At 41.6% G+C, this 17,305-nt stretch overlaps 4 protein-coding genes across 4 annotated transcripts in view; all 4 read right to left on the bottom strand.

The window, feature by feature from the left end:
• The window catches only part of LOC310808416 (uncharacterized protein), a 211,979-nt gene that overhangs the window by 30,651 nt on the left and 164,023 nt on the right, over nt 1-17,305 (bottom strand). The window lies entirely within an intron of this gene.
• On the bottom strand, nt 3,109-4,066 carry nppa (natriuretic peptide A; the record flags this gene model as incomplete). The annotated part of the gene is made up of 2 exons (XM_083675918.1): nt 3,109-3,501; nt 3,953-4,066. The coding sequence occupies 2 exons, from the start codon at nt 4,064-4,066 to the stop codon at nt 3,109-3,111; spliced, it is 507 nt and encodes a 168-aa protein (XP_083532044.1).
• On the bottom strand, nt 6,121-6,676 carry nppb (natriuretic peptide B; the record flags this gene model as incomplete). The annotated part of the gene is made up of 2 exons (XM_083675330.1): nt 6,121-6,426; nt 6,560-6,676. The coding sequence occupies 2 exons, from the start codon at nt 6,674-6,676 to the stop codon at nt 6,121-6,123; spliced, it is 423 nt and encodes a 140-aa protein (XP_083531456.1).
• Nucleotides 11,637-12,153, bottom strand: nppal (natriuretic peptide A-like; the record flags this gene model as incomplete). Its single annotated transcript, XM_083675343.1, has 2 exons — nt 11,637-11,939; nt 12,070-12,153. 2 exons carry the CDS (start codon nt 12,151-12,153, stop codon nt 11,637-11,639), a joined length of 387 nt encoding a protein of 128 aa, XP_083531469.1.

Genomic DNA, 17,305 nt, shown 5'->3' with positions numbered 1-17,305 from the left:
GGCACATATTTATACATTAAGCATTCCTTTTTTGTGGTCATGTTATTTGTTCAGTGTTTTATTTAAGAGTTTATTTTTATGAAATGTTATTTTTATGATTTGCTTGGTGTATTATAAATGAGTCGCAGTAAATGGCATTATATGTGGAAAAACAAGATGGACCAATGATGTCCTGGAAAATATTTTTGTTTGTAGCCTAGCCATAGCTCACTTGCTGTTATTTTTAAAATATACACTTTTATATATCATGCTCCATTATATCCACTGTACAATAAGTTGTGTCTCTGTGCAGATAATTTGCATCAGATAAGGGTTTATGAAAGATGTGCTACTGATGTAGAAAGCAAGCCCATTGTGAACACACTATACTGTAGGTCCCTTAGAAAGAGAAAACAGAAAGACCTATGTCTTGTGCCTTGACATTACTCTTCAAATAAAGGTCTTTCTGTTTTGTAAATCATATAAATTATGTCTGCTTTCTTATTTTGGTGATTAAATGATTCATGTGGGAAATATTCACTTTCAGAGAATGTTGCTGCATTTGTCCAGGCTGTCCGCATCCTGCACATTTAGTCTATGAGGCTCTCATTTTGACCCTGTGTGCACCGGCCCAATTTAACCCCTGCTAACGTGATGGATAGGATTATGGAGGACTTCTGCATGGTCCCAGGTCCCAGTTTTCCACATTTGACTGGCTCTGGGAAAGTAGCCCACCCTGATAAAGAGCCAATTACTAATCAGACCACTGTTACAATCTTCTCCACTGTGGAACAATCCTCCCAGTGTTTCTCCATGGGCTGCACCTGTTCCTTATCGCTGGAATCAGCCAAACAGCCCTGGCAACTGACCAACTGAGTCCCACAATTGCGAGCCCTCTTAAAGTTTCCAAGTGATTATGATGCACCGTTAAGGGAAAACTTGTCAGGCGCATCATTCGTGTTTGATTAGTTCCTATTTGGTTCAGCTGCTCCTCCTGAACTTTGTCACCCTCTCTCTCAATGGGTGGTTGCCATCTGCAGTGTTGCTTCCCTAAACCACAGTACCAGTGTGTAATTGATAAAGAGTAACCCAACAAGACAAGACTGTGAGACAGGAGAGTCAGAGCCTTCACCTTAACGCAACACAAAGTGGCATCCCATTCATGCCGGCTGTCAGAACAGTTCTACACCAGACACACATCACAATATGTGTATCCTTTAATTGTGTTATGAATTAATCACATGCTTTGTCTCAGGGTGGGTGTCTATTTCGGTGTTCTTGTTTTTCAAATAGGACTTGTTAGGGACAGTCAGATAGATGTTGGCCAGACAGTTTTTTTGTTAAAGTCTCATGATATCTCACTTGTATTATATTATATAATATTATTCTATGTTATTCTATATAATATTATTCTATTATTCTATGTTATTCTGTGGTTTGTTGTGAGAGAGGGGAGAATCACTTCAATGTTCCATTTAGGGATGTCATGGTTGCTTGTTTTCCTCAGTATCTGACGAGGTCATTCAAGCTGGTGGGTATTTCTGCTAGCTTCAGAACTACTTGCAGCATATTGATTTATAATAAAACATAGACCAGAATTGTAGAGTACCTCTCTTCATTTTGCTTGTTCTTATACAATGCCCATTTTCATTGTTGTTGTGTTGATTTCCAGGAAGCTTGAATGACAGGATATGCTTATGATAGCAGAGAGGATTTCCATGAACAAGATCTGTTCTCCTCCCCACTGCAGATCCCACTACGGAACATGTGTAATGATAGGAAAGGAGTTATTTCTGGATTGTCATGTTAAAGTGAAGACATTGTCCCCACATTGACTTGGAGAGAGAGACACCAGACACACACACACACACACGGCCACATCCTTTCTGTGTCACCTAGAGGACGGATTCAGATGAATGTGTGGATCCTACATACTGTAGCCAACGTGCAGATGCTGAAGAGAGAGCAGTGAGAACAGGCTTACAGATGCCCTCTGCTCTCTCTCCCAATGAGGACGGACACTCACTCATTCACTCTGTTCTCTCTCTCTCTGTAGGCTGTACGGCAATTCAGGAGGGAGCATCCTAATAGTCTAACGTGGCTTCCTCATCTGATCTTCTTGCCTTCGTCTGCACTGATGTGTAAAAAGAAACGGATAGAAGGACATTTATGGGCATTTCACTTGGACATACAGTACTTTCAGATCTGTGAGGATAACAGAGGAGACTATTGAGTGAGACTACTAGTAGGACCCAGGAGGAACTGTTAGAGGAGCCCCATAAGTGACAGGATGTTTGGATCTCATTTACTCCCTCATCCACTGCCCAGAAACGTGTTAAGGATGTTATGATGAGCCCCTGCACTGACTTACAGTTGTCAGTTGAGGAGAATTCTCAATTCTCAACTTCTCTAGCCACCTCTGTCACTGTAGTAGAGTGATGAGTAAGGCCAGGAGTTTTTCCTGACCAGTGAAATCGCTGGTTAGGGGCCTAATGGGCAGAATGCTGATTTCAGATACAAATGTTTACACAAATCTTCCACAGACATCCATCCAGGATTTATGCACAACTAGCATGCTTGTTTCCCAGGTTGTGATTTAGGTGCTACAGTTGTCCCAGTGGGTTGTAAGTGCACATATTGTAGGATAGAAACTGAAGTGAAGTAAGCAGAATGGAGGTCTGTGATCTGATCCCATGACTTTATTCATGTCAAGAGCATCAATGACAAAGTTGCATCCTTGGAAATGGCCATTGTCATCCTATCCTAGATAGGAAAAACACAAAAAACAAGAATTTGAATACATGAAATAAAATAAAAGTACTCTTGGTGATTTCAAACACTCCACCTAATTTGAATGAGTGAGTCAAAGCTATAACAATATTTCTTATTACATTTTAGATTGTCTACCATTTTGAGTTGATACAAGCAAAAACTTGACAAATTATGTCAACATACTTTCATTACTGTATGTAATGCATTTTTCTACTTATAGCCCTACTTTTCAAGTCAACAAATGTTTTCGTTCTACTTCCTGTATTGATATGTGTCATATATGTATAGGTCGCAGATTTTCCCGATTCAAATCATGTGACATGACCAGGAAAAACTCCAGGCCGTAGTCAAATAATATCACTGCCCTTCATACTTCATACACATCAACTGATTCTGCTGACCGTTTCCCCTTCCATTCTGGACGAGCCTCCTACCTTTTCTGTTGTTGCAGCCAAGACCGCTCGAGTTCCCAATACGGTCCAACCGGGCCCCGAAGCACCCGGAAGTCTTACTCCTGGCAGCCATCAGCACGTCCTGCAGCCGATATCTCGGACTCTGGGCCATACTGTAGTCCTCTTGTGGCTCCTGTACGTCTGAGGAAGGAGGAGGCCTCTGGCCCTCTCGGTCCCTGTCCCACCCTGGGCTGGTCTGACCACGGTCAGGGTCCGGGTTATTCCCCTCATAATCCGGCACTGGGTCCTCCACTTGGACCAGAGTGGCCAGGGTCTCCTCAAAGCGCTCCAGTAAACTCTGGAAAGAGAACCGGAAATGTTTCACAATCCTCTTCTACCTTGTGTTCAAGTGTTCGCTTTCACTTGTTTCTGTTTGACCTTGTGAACTTGACAAATTCACTTCACAGAGCAACACTGATGGCCAAGCCAATGACTGTAGGATCACAGACAAACAGATGGATGGAGCCGTTAATATAAATGGAGCTAAAAACAGTTACTGTAAGCAACTGTAAGATCATTTATATTGAAACTCACATTAATGAAGTGTAGGATCACCATTCAATATCTAAAATGTAGACATTGTATGTGCGTAGGGCCACACATATCATATCTGTCACCAAGCATTTTCTGTCAGACTAGCTGCTATGCCAGGCTCATTATAAAACATCCCTCCCTTATCCAATTGAATTGAAAAAACATTATGAATCCCCCAGGGGCAATCAGTTAGTCCCCTACCTACAGTACATTACCTTTAGCTGGGCCAGGTCGCTGGTGGAGTAGGATCTGCCCAACACATGGGCCGTCACCAGCGTCTGTTGACAAAGCAGGACCAGAAGCCCCCATTGTATTGCTATCCCCACCATCCCTGATCCCTCTTTGGCTGGAATTATTTAGTGCTATGGCATTTTGTTAGTCCTGCACTCTCTTATATAGGCACACACACACACACACACACACACACACACACACGACAGTCTGGTGTTAGTAGCTCATCATTTTGTTGATTGTCACAAGTGCATTCCGACACTTCAGACTGATAAGGCTGCTGGTAAAATGTCCTTTTAAGTGGCGGTGCGGTGGCTGGTGATGTGTGTGTGTGTGCGGGGGGGGGGGGGGGTAAACTCATGGTTAGGCCCACTTACACACGACAACAGTGTCTGACCTCAGGAGCAGTCTTGGGTGCCTGAGCTCAGACATGATGTGCACTACCAAGAATGCATCCGGTACACAAATACTTTGCATTGCTCTCGCTCCTAACCCATACATGTACCATAGTGGGTTAAAAACATGCTCTGCTGTTCTATTTAGGGGCATAACTTAAACTATACCTTGTCCAGGTAGTAGTTAGCTGAAAGAAAACCTTTTAAGGTACCACCCAAGCAGGTTTCAATATATGAATTACCATGACGCATTCAAACTGTAAATGTCATTTATTGCCATATACCTGTAAATATCTCTTGGAGTTGGTGTGTCACCCTATATGCTACTGTTTGCTCAAAGCTAGCTCCTCAACAGTGCAACAATGAAGTAACATTAAAAACAACAATGGAAGGTAGCAACAATAATAATTGCTACACTATACCTTGTGCATGTGGGATACATGTATATAACCTGAATCATAACATTACCCTAACCCTAACCCTATCCATAACATCACACCTTATCTTCACCGTTTTCAATCTTAACTTGAACAGAGTGACATCAGCGTCAGGTCTTCCCAGAGATCCCAGATTGTTCCTTATTGGACATGGATTAGCCTAGCTCCTGTCTGTGTAGATGTGCTCTAATGTCATTAGAATCTCAGAGGAGCGGACCATCTAAAACTGATCGTCGTTGTTCGTTCCCAAATGTCGCTCATATCGTGGTACAGCGGCGCAGCGCGCGCTAGGTTATTAGTAATGATAACGCATCACTTTGTACAATGTTGACAGGAAGTATTCGTCGACTCTCTGGACTGGGAATGAAAAAGAAAGTGTCTGTCCATCTTTCCATGATGCATTCGATTTTTAGGAGAAGCGCGCTCTCCATGGTGCTGAAAGGAGACTATATGCGTCAGCGGCCTTCTTGGAAAATCTTGGTTGTTGGGTTTCCCTGTGTAGGCTAGTAGTAGTCTTCTTTTGAAGCCCTAATGTGTTGTACGTCTTGAAAACGTTGTGCACTTTCAAATAATGTTCGGAAAAAGCTCTTATTTGTACAATCTATGATCGTGCTCAGGGACGGACTGGGACAACAAAACGGCCCTGGACTTTTCAGATCTCATCCACTGGCCAACGGCCCACAGATCGACCGGTGGACTAGATGGCCAGGCCGCTGATCCGGCTGATCGTGCCACACTTCACCAATGCCATGCAGGCCTATGAGATACTATCACGAGATGGTGTAGGCCTATTGTCTTTGAAAATGCATAGTCATTATGTCACGAGGCCTAATTATCATTTTTCTTTTTGGAAATTCTGAAATTGGCTTGTGCAGTTCAGCTGGAATCAGCATGTATTTTTGATCATTATATCATGTATGGTACAAAAAGGAACGAATTAATGACCTTTTGCGCAATTGTAAACATTTATTGAATCGTTTATTAGTACAGCATAATAAAGAACACTTTAAAATCGGTCAAATAAATATATTGGAGAGCAATGAACAAAATTCAATAAATATCATGAAATAAATATGTAGCCTATAAATAAGAATACACTTTGGTATGTAATGACGTTGCTAATCCAGGTTGCTTGGTAAGACTTCATCTCTTCTTTGGATCTGAAAAACAGAGAAAACCATACATGAGACAAGACAGCAATTACCAATATTCTCACTCTAACTCGATAAGGACTTTCGCTTTGGACATGAGACAACGTCACTAAATTGCATTAGAAACTCAACAAGTTTCAACCACAACACAACAATCACAACTCGGGAGCTACTTACTGTATCTGCCGACCGTGTTGCATCCAAGAGAGCTCATCGAGCCGATCCGGTCCAGCCTCCGCCCGAAGCAGCCGGAGGACCTCCGCGATGGGGAGTCGTTTCGGACCGTCTTCAGGTCCCGAGCCGAGAGAAAGTCTCTTATTTCAGCCTCGGACAACCTGGTCTGTGACTGCTGCTCCCTGTCATCCTCCGTCAGCAACGCGGTGTCTTCGAGATTCAGGTCCTCTGTCGTCTCTGTCGGCACTCGCTCGACCTCCCTCCGTTCAGGAATAGACTCTTCAAGTCGATGAAGAAGTACCTGCAACGCCAATCACAAGTTTGAGTCGTGTACAAACATCTTATGCGTAATTTATAACGTCCAATGGATAGCTCAACTATTTCGGTGTATAACACATATCCCACCTAAACATCATCTATTAAGGCTCACGTACCTTTAAGACATCAATGTCATTGTTGGTCATTAGCCGGTTGGAGACAGGATACGCACTGACAAGCTGTAGATTTAAGAACAGAAGAATACCAAAAAGAGGAATGTTGGAGAATTGCATGTTCTCTTTCTTCTTCTGTGATTACGAGTTGAATCTTTTTCTCCTTGTAGTTGTGGTTGTTTCTATACCTACCCCTCAGCAGCCACGGCCTTTTATACTTTGGTCTGACACGCACAGTTATTCGAGGAATTGAAGTTGCATTCTGACACCTGATTATGATTGCACTACTGTCGGAAATGACTCCTTTTAAAGCTTTGTCTTCGTAGATATGGGGCATACCCATGACATAGTTGCTTCTCTACATTGTTTGGAAAAAATACGTTCATAAATTGGCTCTGGATTTGTTAACGTTGTAGGTCTACGGGAAGATACTTTATGTGGGAGGTTTGCCAATGGTAAGCCACTGTCAGGCGCTGGGGACGACACACCTCGCGCCTTTCTTCAGTTGTTACTAAATTTGGCGGCATACGTGATGCAGCATCCAAGTTCCCAAGTTGACCCACAATGAGGTTGTGACCAAATATTGACTATAATATCCTGCAAACCGTGCGTAAAAGTAGGTTTTACGCAATTTTACTTTGATTACATTGATCACATTGATCACAGTATCACATCACTATCATGTATCATGTCACTGTTTCACCTCATTTAACTACAATGTTTACTGGCTATGCTAGGCCTCATACACAGCCCCTACCTCCCTCCACCAGCCTGGACTAAATGCACTGTAAAAATAGTCCATATTTATGTAGCCCGTATTTAGTTTTTAGTATTTAATGCTATAATTGCACTGTCTGCCTTACCTTTTTGCACCTCACCTAACTGCAAAGACATTTACAACTGCACCTTGTATACAATACTGCTAATGTTGTATGTTGTATGTGTGTGTTATGTGTGATACCCCTATGTCTGTACGCTACTTGGAACCTGAATTTCCCCCTGGGATAAATAAAGTTTCTATCTATCTATCTATCTATCTATCTATCTATCTATCTATCTATCTATCTATCTATCTATCTATCTATCTATCTATCTATCTATCTATCTATCATAAACAGTCACAATCAGACATAGTTCAAACCTTTCCTTGTGCATTTTTATAATTGTCATACATTTCAATGTTATTCTATAGACCATCATGTAGGCCCAATGGTAGCCCAATGGTAATTTTGGCAATGCAGTAGGGGAGACTGCGGGTGCATGTAACACTTTCACCTTTTTGTCAATTTGTTTTGGAAATGTGATACAAAGAACTTGCTACAAATTGGTATTTAGATCACTAAAGCAAAGAGATAAGGTTGTTATTGTCTCAAATACAAGGAGTGAACTGTTACAATTTACACTGCTTGGGGTGAAATGTAACATGTTCAGAAAATGCATAAATCATAACCTGCAACTTAGCAATGCATATTTTCATTGAGCATTTGAGCATTGAACATTATGTGGCACTATTCTTAACCCAGAACCTACCTTATGCAAATATTTTTCTAATGAAACAAAACGTTTCTTATTGTTACCCAAACAAATAATGTAAACCAATCATTGTTATATTGTTTGTGTGTTTTCACACTTGACTTAAGTAAGTTACTCAACAACTAAATTATTATCATAATTATATGAGTTTGTGCGTGTCTGTGCGTGTACACATAGAAAGCCTTTTCAGTCTGATTCACAGTTGTGAAACATGTACACTTATCCTCCAGAAGTGCATCCTTTGTGAGTGTACAACTTTGTGTTCTTCAAAGCACTGTACCCACATCTCACTCGGGATAGTTGTAGCTTGATACTCCAACTTTCGCATGGACAACTAGTATCAAAGATATCTGGCGCTACACCTAATATAAGATTAGTCATGCTACAGTAAGTACAACGCAGCCAGTGCCATCAGGAAAACAGATTCCCTAAAAAAAAATACTTTTCCACCTCAAAAAACAATTTTTGTCAATAAAATGTGACCTTTTCATGGCAAAGATAAGGCTCAGGAATGGCAGCCAGAACCGGCCCACTTCTGTCCCGGGGAACAAAATGTTACCTGTGCCACAAACGGACGCCGGTTGAAAACAGACGTAGGCAAATGGAATGTTTGGAATATATTATCATAATGATAATGATTAATATATTGATATATTGTGAATTATCTATATGCATTGGATTGCTCTCATTGTTCTATTACCTGATCGTACAAACCAATCATAGCCTATAATGTCGTGCATTTAAAAATATGATTCAATAGTTGATAGTTATCACAAAAAGAAAGCAAAACGCTCTATATCTAAATAAAGTTTATTACATACGTTTATTACAAATACCATTTCATAACATCATCAAACATAAAAGTGCACACAAGTGAATAATACAGACATTCATCACATAAGAAATATTGGTTATGTTTGATCTTTCTGAAAAGTCAAGACAAGATAAGGTTCTATATAATTTGTTGTGATATAGACCAAGACCCAACATTACAACGAACTTAGGCCAACATTAAGGCACACAATGATATTTTTCTTTAACATGTTTTAATCTAGAAATGCTTCAGCGTATTTTCACTTATCAACAGTTATATTTCATTTAATCATTCATTTATTGAAAAAAAATACATTCTTCATACTGTCGACCAAGGTCCTAAAAAAAATCAGACCGGGAGTGGTCGGCGGGTTCGGAAGGGAGTGCTCCGCGGGTTTGGACGGGTCACATGTGGTGCAGTTCTGTGATGTCCATGAACAGATTGCTCAGTTCCCAAATATCCTCTTCTTGGTACCTAAAAGAGAAATAAAAAATATAGAGATCAGTGATTTTAAAAAGCTGTGCTGCTTTCATCAATCAGTTATGAATGTTCATATTGAATTGAACCATTGAGTTTCAAATATGTTATATAGTGTTTACATAATAAGTGGTGTGATGATATTAATACCGATGCATCCGTGATCTTACAATAACAACATACAACATCTTTCATTGTAGGATAGATGTAGGGAGTGCGTAAAATCAATGTTACGCATACGTTTTTGCCACAAATGAGTGACTGTTGCAAATGCTGTTATTATCATTCAGAGTGGTTTCGTTGTGCTGATTAGTTTTAATAGGCACTGCATAGAAAACAAAACAGCCATCAAATACAGTAGGTAACCCACCGGTATTGACGTTATTGCATCCAAGTCCGCTCCAGGAGCCGATTCTCTCAATCCTGTTACCAAAGCAACTGTTGAACGATTTGGCCGTCCTGGTCAACCCAATGAGGTCTTTCAGTCGTGATACCACTGGGCTTTCAGGGACAGGTCTGTAGGATTCGTTCATAATCATTCTTTCTCCTTGCCCCCGGATCGCCCCAGGTGAATTCTCAATGTCCTCCCTATCGGTTGCGTCGACGTCCTCAGACTTCGGTGGATAAACGTAATTTTCCTCATTCACAATCAATTGGTCCTCGAGGCTCTGGATCAGATCCTATACGTGGAGACATGGCGCGCATGAAATTCACATATTTTAAACTACTTTGGAAAGTGTAATCTTAGAAAGTGTTCTTACTATATGTACTTTACAATTAGGTAAATTAACATTGTAACAGCTACAATTGTACCAACGAGATGATAGAGAGTTAACTTGGTAGATATATAGCATATCAGCTTGTTCAAATAGAAGAGCAGTGTGTTACCTTCAAATTGTCCAACTCTTGGACACTATACCGTCTTACATAGGGATTGCCCCTGATTAAACCGTGTGTGCTCATTAAAACAATATATCCAAGAAAAATATAAAACTTCGCCATTCCAATAATAATCCCCCCTGAACTGTTTGGTCTGTCTCAGATATCCCGTTCGGTGTTTTAATAATGATATGACTAGGGTCCCTTTTATATAGACCTCCGTGCCTCGGGTTGCTCTTATCGGGGTGCCCATGTTACGACAGTATTCATCTTGACATTCCATAGCCTTCACAGCGATAACGGGGCTGGCTGGTGCGGCCCAGACCAACTGCCTTTTAAGATAATATGTGTTTGGGTCTGCACAGGCTTATGCGCACTGGAATCACCTTCCATGGTGAATACATATTGAGATGTTCGTGTAGTTCTATTTTGAATGAGAAGATGAGGAGGAAGAAGGTGTGATAGTGACTGTTATGTGGGTAGCTATATGATCATGATGACGAGGGTGGGGATAGTAAGAGTTATGTTTCATTGAGGTTATATCAACATGCTGATTTCGGCTATAGGCCTGTTGTCCATAGCCCATTGCAATGGCCGTTTGGAGATGTAGGTCTTAATACGCAAAGCGCATGGGTGCGTAAAGGTCACTTGTCTGCTCTAAACCTCTCAGTAAACCATTCAGTTGACACGTGTGATGTAGTAAGGTGACTGCTTCTTCATCAATATGAAAGTCCAACATAAGAACTTTTAGTGTTGACCAGTGAAACCATGCTGTACATTTAACTGAATGGAGAGGTTGCTATTCTGTATTCAGGATTGGTACCGCACAAAACACAGTAAAAACTCAGCACAAATGTATTTTATTACGCAAAATATCTATTTCGATCCAATACAATCTATCGCAACAAGTCTACATGTTTATTTTCTTACAATAAAATAAATAGATAAATCAACCAAGAACATAGCAAAGACCCCAACATCATTTGAAAATGAAAATTCTTATGTACAGTTTTAAATAAGAATCAACAAAAGCAAACCACAAACTTAAATAATCTCATCACAAACGCCATTGTAAACTCTCAGGTAATACTTTCTGAGTGGGAGAGGTAGCCTACATCCTTTCCGAACAGTTCAAGTAAGGGTCGTTTCTTTCTTGTGCTCTGATCGACATCCTGTTGAAACAACAGAAACCTTGCGTCAGAAACAATTTTATTTATTGCACCTCATCATTCCACATGCGTGACACTCATCAGCACGCTTCATTTGACAGGACATTTGTCACATAATAAGTCGTTCGCATGAATACATATCACAGAGTCCCTGTTGGTTTAAATGTTTAATTTATTGACGCAGGTATTTCATTTACCATTGTGTCCTTTAGCATCCCAGACCGCTGAAGGAGCCGATGCGCTCGAGCCGGACGCCGAAGCAGCTCCTCATTCCGCCCTTCTTGAAGCGGCTCCACGAGCGCTTAGAGGACGTCATTAAGTCCGTGAGAAGACGAGCGAGCGCGTTCTCTTTTCCCGCCAGCGCCGAGTTGCTCGGGTCCGAGTACCAGGCACGCGCCTCTGCCGCGTCGAACGCCGTCTTCTCCGTGTTCAGGTCTCTCCCCTCCACCTCCGTCTCCTCCGACGCGTAATAGGGCGCGTTGCTTTCCTCATCCAGAAACTGCTTCAAGCTCTGACGGAAAGAAAACCATAACAGGATTGAAAGCCACTTCAAACGTGCCTTATTGAGCATAAATAGTTGTGGTATAAGAGGCTTTGAAGCACAAATGGAGTGGAGTTTGACGCATGGCGCATCCACTTACCTGCAGGTTAGACAGGGGTTTGGCTCCTGCCAAGTTTAGAATTAAAAGGGCCGATAAACAGCAAAACTTGATATTTGCAATCATTTTCTTCTGTAGTTTGTTATTTCTTGTCCTTCTAGATAGACCAAATTGCGTGACTGAATCGTTCCCCTGGCTGTCCTCCTTTGGCAGCTGAGCGTCACCAGGTGCGCCTATATATGTCCTGATGTCGCAACGGAGGCCCAAGAAAAAATGAACCGTGACTAATCTTGAGAGGTGACGACAGTTCCGTGGGGGTGTAGTTAATTCGACTGAAAGCTCCACCTCAATTGACATGTGCTGAAAACGATGACGCCAAGACGGTTCCATCCAATTAGCCCGGTTGCTGTCTCTATGTCAAGAGTGGACACACAGGCTACTTCAGGGTTCACGTTTCAGGTGGCTAGGTGGCTGTGGTGCAGTTGAGATGGGTCTTGCCACATGGGTTAGGGTTAGTTACTCAGTACTCTTGGAAGAGATTTCTTCCTTTCTTTCTTTCTTTCTTTCTTTCTTTCTTTCTTTCTTTCTTTCTCTCTTTCTCTCTCTCTCTCTCTCTCTCTCTCTCTCTCTCTCTCTCTCTCTCTCTCTCTTTCTCCCCATAGCAGTTGAAAAAAGTCTAAAAGTAGAAACAAGTCTAAACACTGGTAGCTACGTTTCAACATGGAGTCTCTGCAGAGATACCTTGGAACTAAGAGAATGAATGTCCTGTATCCATGGATACAAAAATGGATTTTGCCACTATAACTATGATGCCTTCAGGCTACTTATGCATTATCTTTGAGAAAAGAGCGCATGGTGCTAGTTGTCAAAACATAAAGTATCATAACAGGAGAATACATCTATATTAGACTACTGCAGGCCCCATCCATACCCATAGTATCAGTGCTATATCGTCCAGTATAGATGAGGGCAGAGTTCACAGGACTGCCAATGGTGTGTCATTTCAAAATGGGATTCTGTTTTATTGACAAATGCCACTGTATGGATGTACGATGATGCGTTACGCTTAAATGTGTCAACTGATATCATAGCTTGTGTGTATATGTTTACATTCATGCATTTCTTCAGATTCATATACAATATATATATTTATACATTTGTATCAGTATGTTGTTTTCTTCTTTTATTCTGACGTCTATGTATATCCGCCATACATCAATAGGCTACACTCCATAGGATACATATACACAGTTTCCAAGAAACGCACAGTACTAGATTGCATTTCTCTGCCACTGCTATTCCTGTCTTATAGACATTGTCACACTGCTGCCTGTTGTGCATGGTTCCTGATGTTGTTCTTTTGATCTCTCATGACGATGTTCTCTCATTGTTCTCTTGGCCTCTGCCCATATTTCATTCACACCGCAGTTCTCCACCCCAGCTATAGTTCACTGAGCACCATTTAGATGATGAAACGTCAAGGGGTTCATTAAGGTTTTTTAATGAGGGGGAACCGGTGCAAGGTAGATCACAAATTTTTAATCTGAGTGACAGTTAAGAGGTTTGAATGTCACACTGCGTAACTGGCTCCCTGGGTGGTAGTCACATAGTTCATCTCCACCTGTATAGTTTAAAAGCTCAGAAAGAAACGATTCAGAAATTAAGGCCATTGAATTAAGTCATTATTTCAGATAGCCTACAGTTTTATTCAGAGTGTAAAACAGGATTTTATTCTCAAACGATGTGTTTGTAATTACCATTTGACAGTGAACATAATACATTTTCCAACATGAACATGATACTATTCTAATCTGTGCTAATCCTTCATAATACATTATTAACCCCTCTATTATCTAGTGTGAAATTGATGATTCAAATCAATACTGTAAATGATCAAAACTATATCTGAGCTCCTAAGATTTAATTTCATCAGGACAAAGTCAGGACAGAGGGAAGCAATGACAACTCGCTGCCCTGAAGGCACCGACATTCTGCTCCAATGAATTGATGAAACGCAACTTGGAGGGGTGTGGTTACACTGTAAGTTCTGGAGAAAAAAACAACTCTCATTTGATGAAGCTTCAAAACCGTGAAAAGTACTTCATTTCCAGATGCCCTGAGCCAATTTGGCATGATAGTCCCTTGTGCCGAGACGCTGGTTGAATGTCAATTAGACCCCCCCCCCACCTCCTCACTAAGGGTAATCGCTCATCGTTTGCCCTTAGTCCTACTCTCACTGTGGGTAGTGTGTGCCCAAGGGGTGTGTGGCGTTTGGAACCAGCCTCACACACACACGCACACGCACACGCACACGCGCACAGGCACAGAGACAGAGACAGAGACAGAGACAGAGGCAGAGACACAGACACAGACACAGACACAGACACAGACACAGACACAGACAGACAGACAGACAGACAGACAGACAGACAGACAGACAGACAGACAGACAGACAGACAGACGCACGCACGCACGCATGCACGCATGCACGCACACACACACACACACACACACACACACACACACACACCACATGTACTGATTCTTTGAAGGGGAAGAGACATTTGAAATGGGGAAAGTCACCTACAGTAGTAGAGGACAGACAAAAGATTTGTCTTCAATTCCTCCTGACGTTGAGACTGTCTCAGGTGACTATATGTGCTGTAGGCTGTTGTACAGTAAAACAAGAGACAGACTGTACATACAGCCATTTATGATGAGGATGACAGCATTAAGGATGACAACGATGATCATGATGACAATGAAGACTATGACAACTCTGCCAATGACACACCAGCCCCGACACTTGAACAATTTCAGCATCGTCTGTGCCTATGCCAAGAATGTGTCACCTGATTAGTGACAGGACAAGGATGGACAGTCACGGATGTTCACCATTAAGCCAATCTGTCAGCACCGTCCTCTCGCATCTCCCACCGACACCGTTTATCTTATCACAGGGGGACATAGCTGAAGCAGCGGGCGAGAACATTCACTACCACTAATTCACTCTCTGAGATGCCTGGCGAGATCCCAAACTAAAGTGAATATTCTCCACAGCCTCCAACTCATTTCCCCTCCTAGTCAATCATTAACGGCAATGCTTAAAATACCTGTCAGAACCTGCCTTTTCCAACACAATTAGGCAAATCCTGTTGACTTTTTAACCCGAGGGGCGGTATCGGCAGGATATTTGAAGACAATATCAATGTTTATTTTTAGATGAGCAGAGAGTAATCCTCATTGCGCCTATGTAATGATTGATGATGCTCTGAAGAATCATTACCTTGGGATGTGAGATGTTGTTGTGAGAGAGAGAGGGAGAGAGAGAGAGAGATTTTAGAGGTGGCAGAGAGGTTTAGCCTCCGAAAGTTCAGGCAGAGATGTGTGCGGTGACCTCATAATGAAATGACATTTGCAGGCTAGTGGGTAGGATAGGGAGCGAAATGACAGGCACTGACTGACAAATGATCTTCATATCGACTGAATAAAAACGTCGAAATACAGGTGACCAAGCTCAAACAAATCCTGAAGAAAAGGAAGGAGGATTATGATTGTGAGATCCATCGTCAACTCAAGGTCAAGGTGTAATCCCGACTGACACACTTTTTTTGAATGATGTTTTTGATGATGTTTTTGTTTTATTTGATTTAGTCATGATAGTGCTATGCTGATGTCAGTAACTTCGACTATGCAGTGGGTTCATGTGTGGCACTCCTCTTTCATTTTATCCATCAGATACACATTAGCCACATCACTATTAGTCTTAAGACTCACTGATTGACTGAAAAAATAACACAGTTTGAACTATGAACTTGAAAAGCCAAAGCCGAGGCATGAGTTTGAGGAGAGAATGGCAGTGTTCAGGTGTCAGGCAAGGTGACCCATCACAGTAGCGTGGTTCCACACCGTCTCTTCTACACCTACATCATCTTTGAGTTAATCGTACACTCATCCTATACCTTCTCAGTTTGTCAATAATGTTTCTATAGGTCATAAAGGGATAGTTCACTGACATAAAAAATCACACATTTGTTTCCTTACCCGAAGAGAAGTCGATGGACAAGGACAGCTAACCGCTAACCGCTAACGTTTTGTGTTAAGCCAAAAGAGGAAAACGTCCTTTGGATTAGCAAACTAAAAATAAAAGGGTAGCTCTTTTGTTTAGCTCGATTACCTGTTTGAAGTTACTTTCAGGTGATTTGGGCATGAAACATGCCTAACTGAGGGAAATTGACTTCTATCATTTTTTTTGGTTTGGAAATGCTAGTAGTAAATGGTTAGAGTTAGTGGTTAGATAAACAGAACCAAAGTGTGGATTGCAGCATATGGTTAGGGCATACAGTATTTATCACTCCCTTTTCCCCACCCTGGCCTGCACTCTCATGCGATTACATCATACCCTGTGAGTCGGGTAGGAATCTGAGGGCCAGCGTCGCTAGCTAGCGGATAGTCCTCCGCAACCGTGTGCTAAGTGTGACCCCTCTAGTGGCACCTTTCACAGAGATAAGGCTATTTTAACATGTCAGATACCTCGCCGCATATATTTAACATTAGTTCATGCTATTTTTACTGTGTGTTGCTTAAAACGAGCCAAGTAGAGTTATTGAAGGGGTTCTCATAATGCTGAAGTGATATAGTCTGTATTTGGACATCCAAGTAGGACAGCTGTATTACATATCTATCACTGGTCTTCTGCTTGTATTAGATGATGAAACACATTCTGTCCCTAATAAATAATTGTAAGTCTGATAACCTGTGTTGGGGGAAGAGTTCACCCAAAGTGTAATATTGGTCTATTTTGCTCCAGGGTTCATATGAGGCAGCTGTCCATTCAGTTGTAATTAGTGCTAAAGCATACACATTTCACACATTGTCATTGTGGCAGACTCATTATGAGTCTGTACTTACAATTGATATGAGTCTGAGGTTTTAATGAGATATCATCAACACAAGCCAAATCCCTATACTTCAAGTCCCCTCCTATTGGACCAGAAATGTCCTTTATTCTTTCACACGGTGTGATTTTAATTAAATAGACCCCTATTTCACATCTTATCTGAGTCATTTGGGATACGTAGCCTTTTTTGCCGTTACGATGGTTCAGTCAGGACACTCACGGCAGTTTAACCATTTATTGAATGGAAATGATAATACAATTGACGTAATTGGATGCCTCTGCTCTGTATACTGTAGCTCCCTTAGGGTTAGGGTTAGGGTTAGGGTTAGGGTTAGGGTTAGGACCAGCTGTCCAGTCACCTGATGGAGAATTGCGCC

This window comes from Argentina silus (genome assembly GCF_951799395.1).
Source record: "Argentina silus genome assembly, chromosome: 8".
NCBI classification, from domain to species: Eukaryota; Metazoa; Chordata; class Actinopteri; order Argentiniformes; family Argentinidae; genus Argentina; species Argentina silus.
This window is presented reverse-complemented; position numbering and strand designations above follow the sequence as displayed.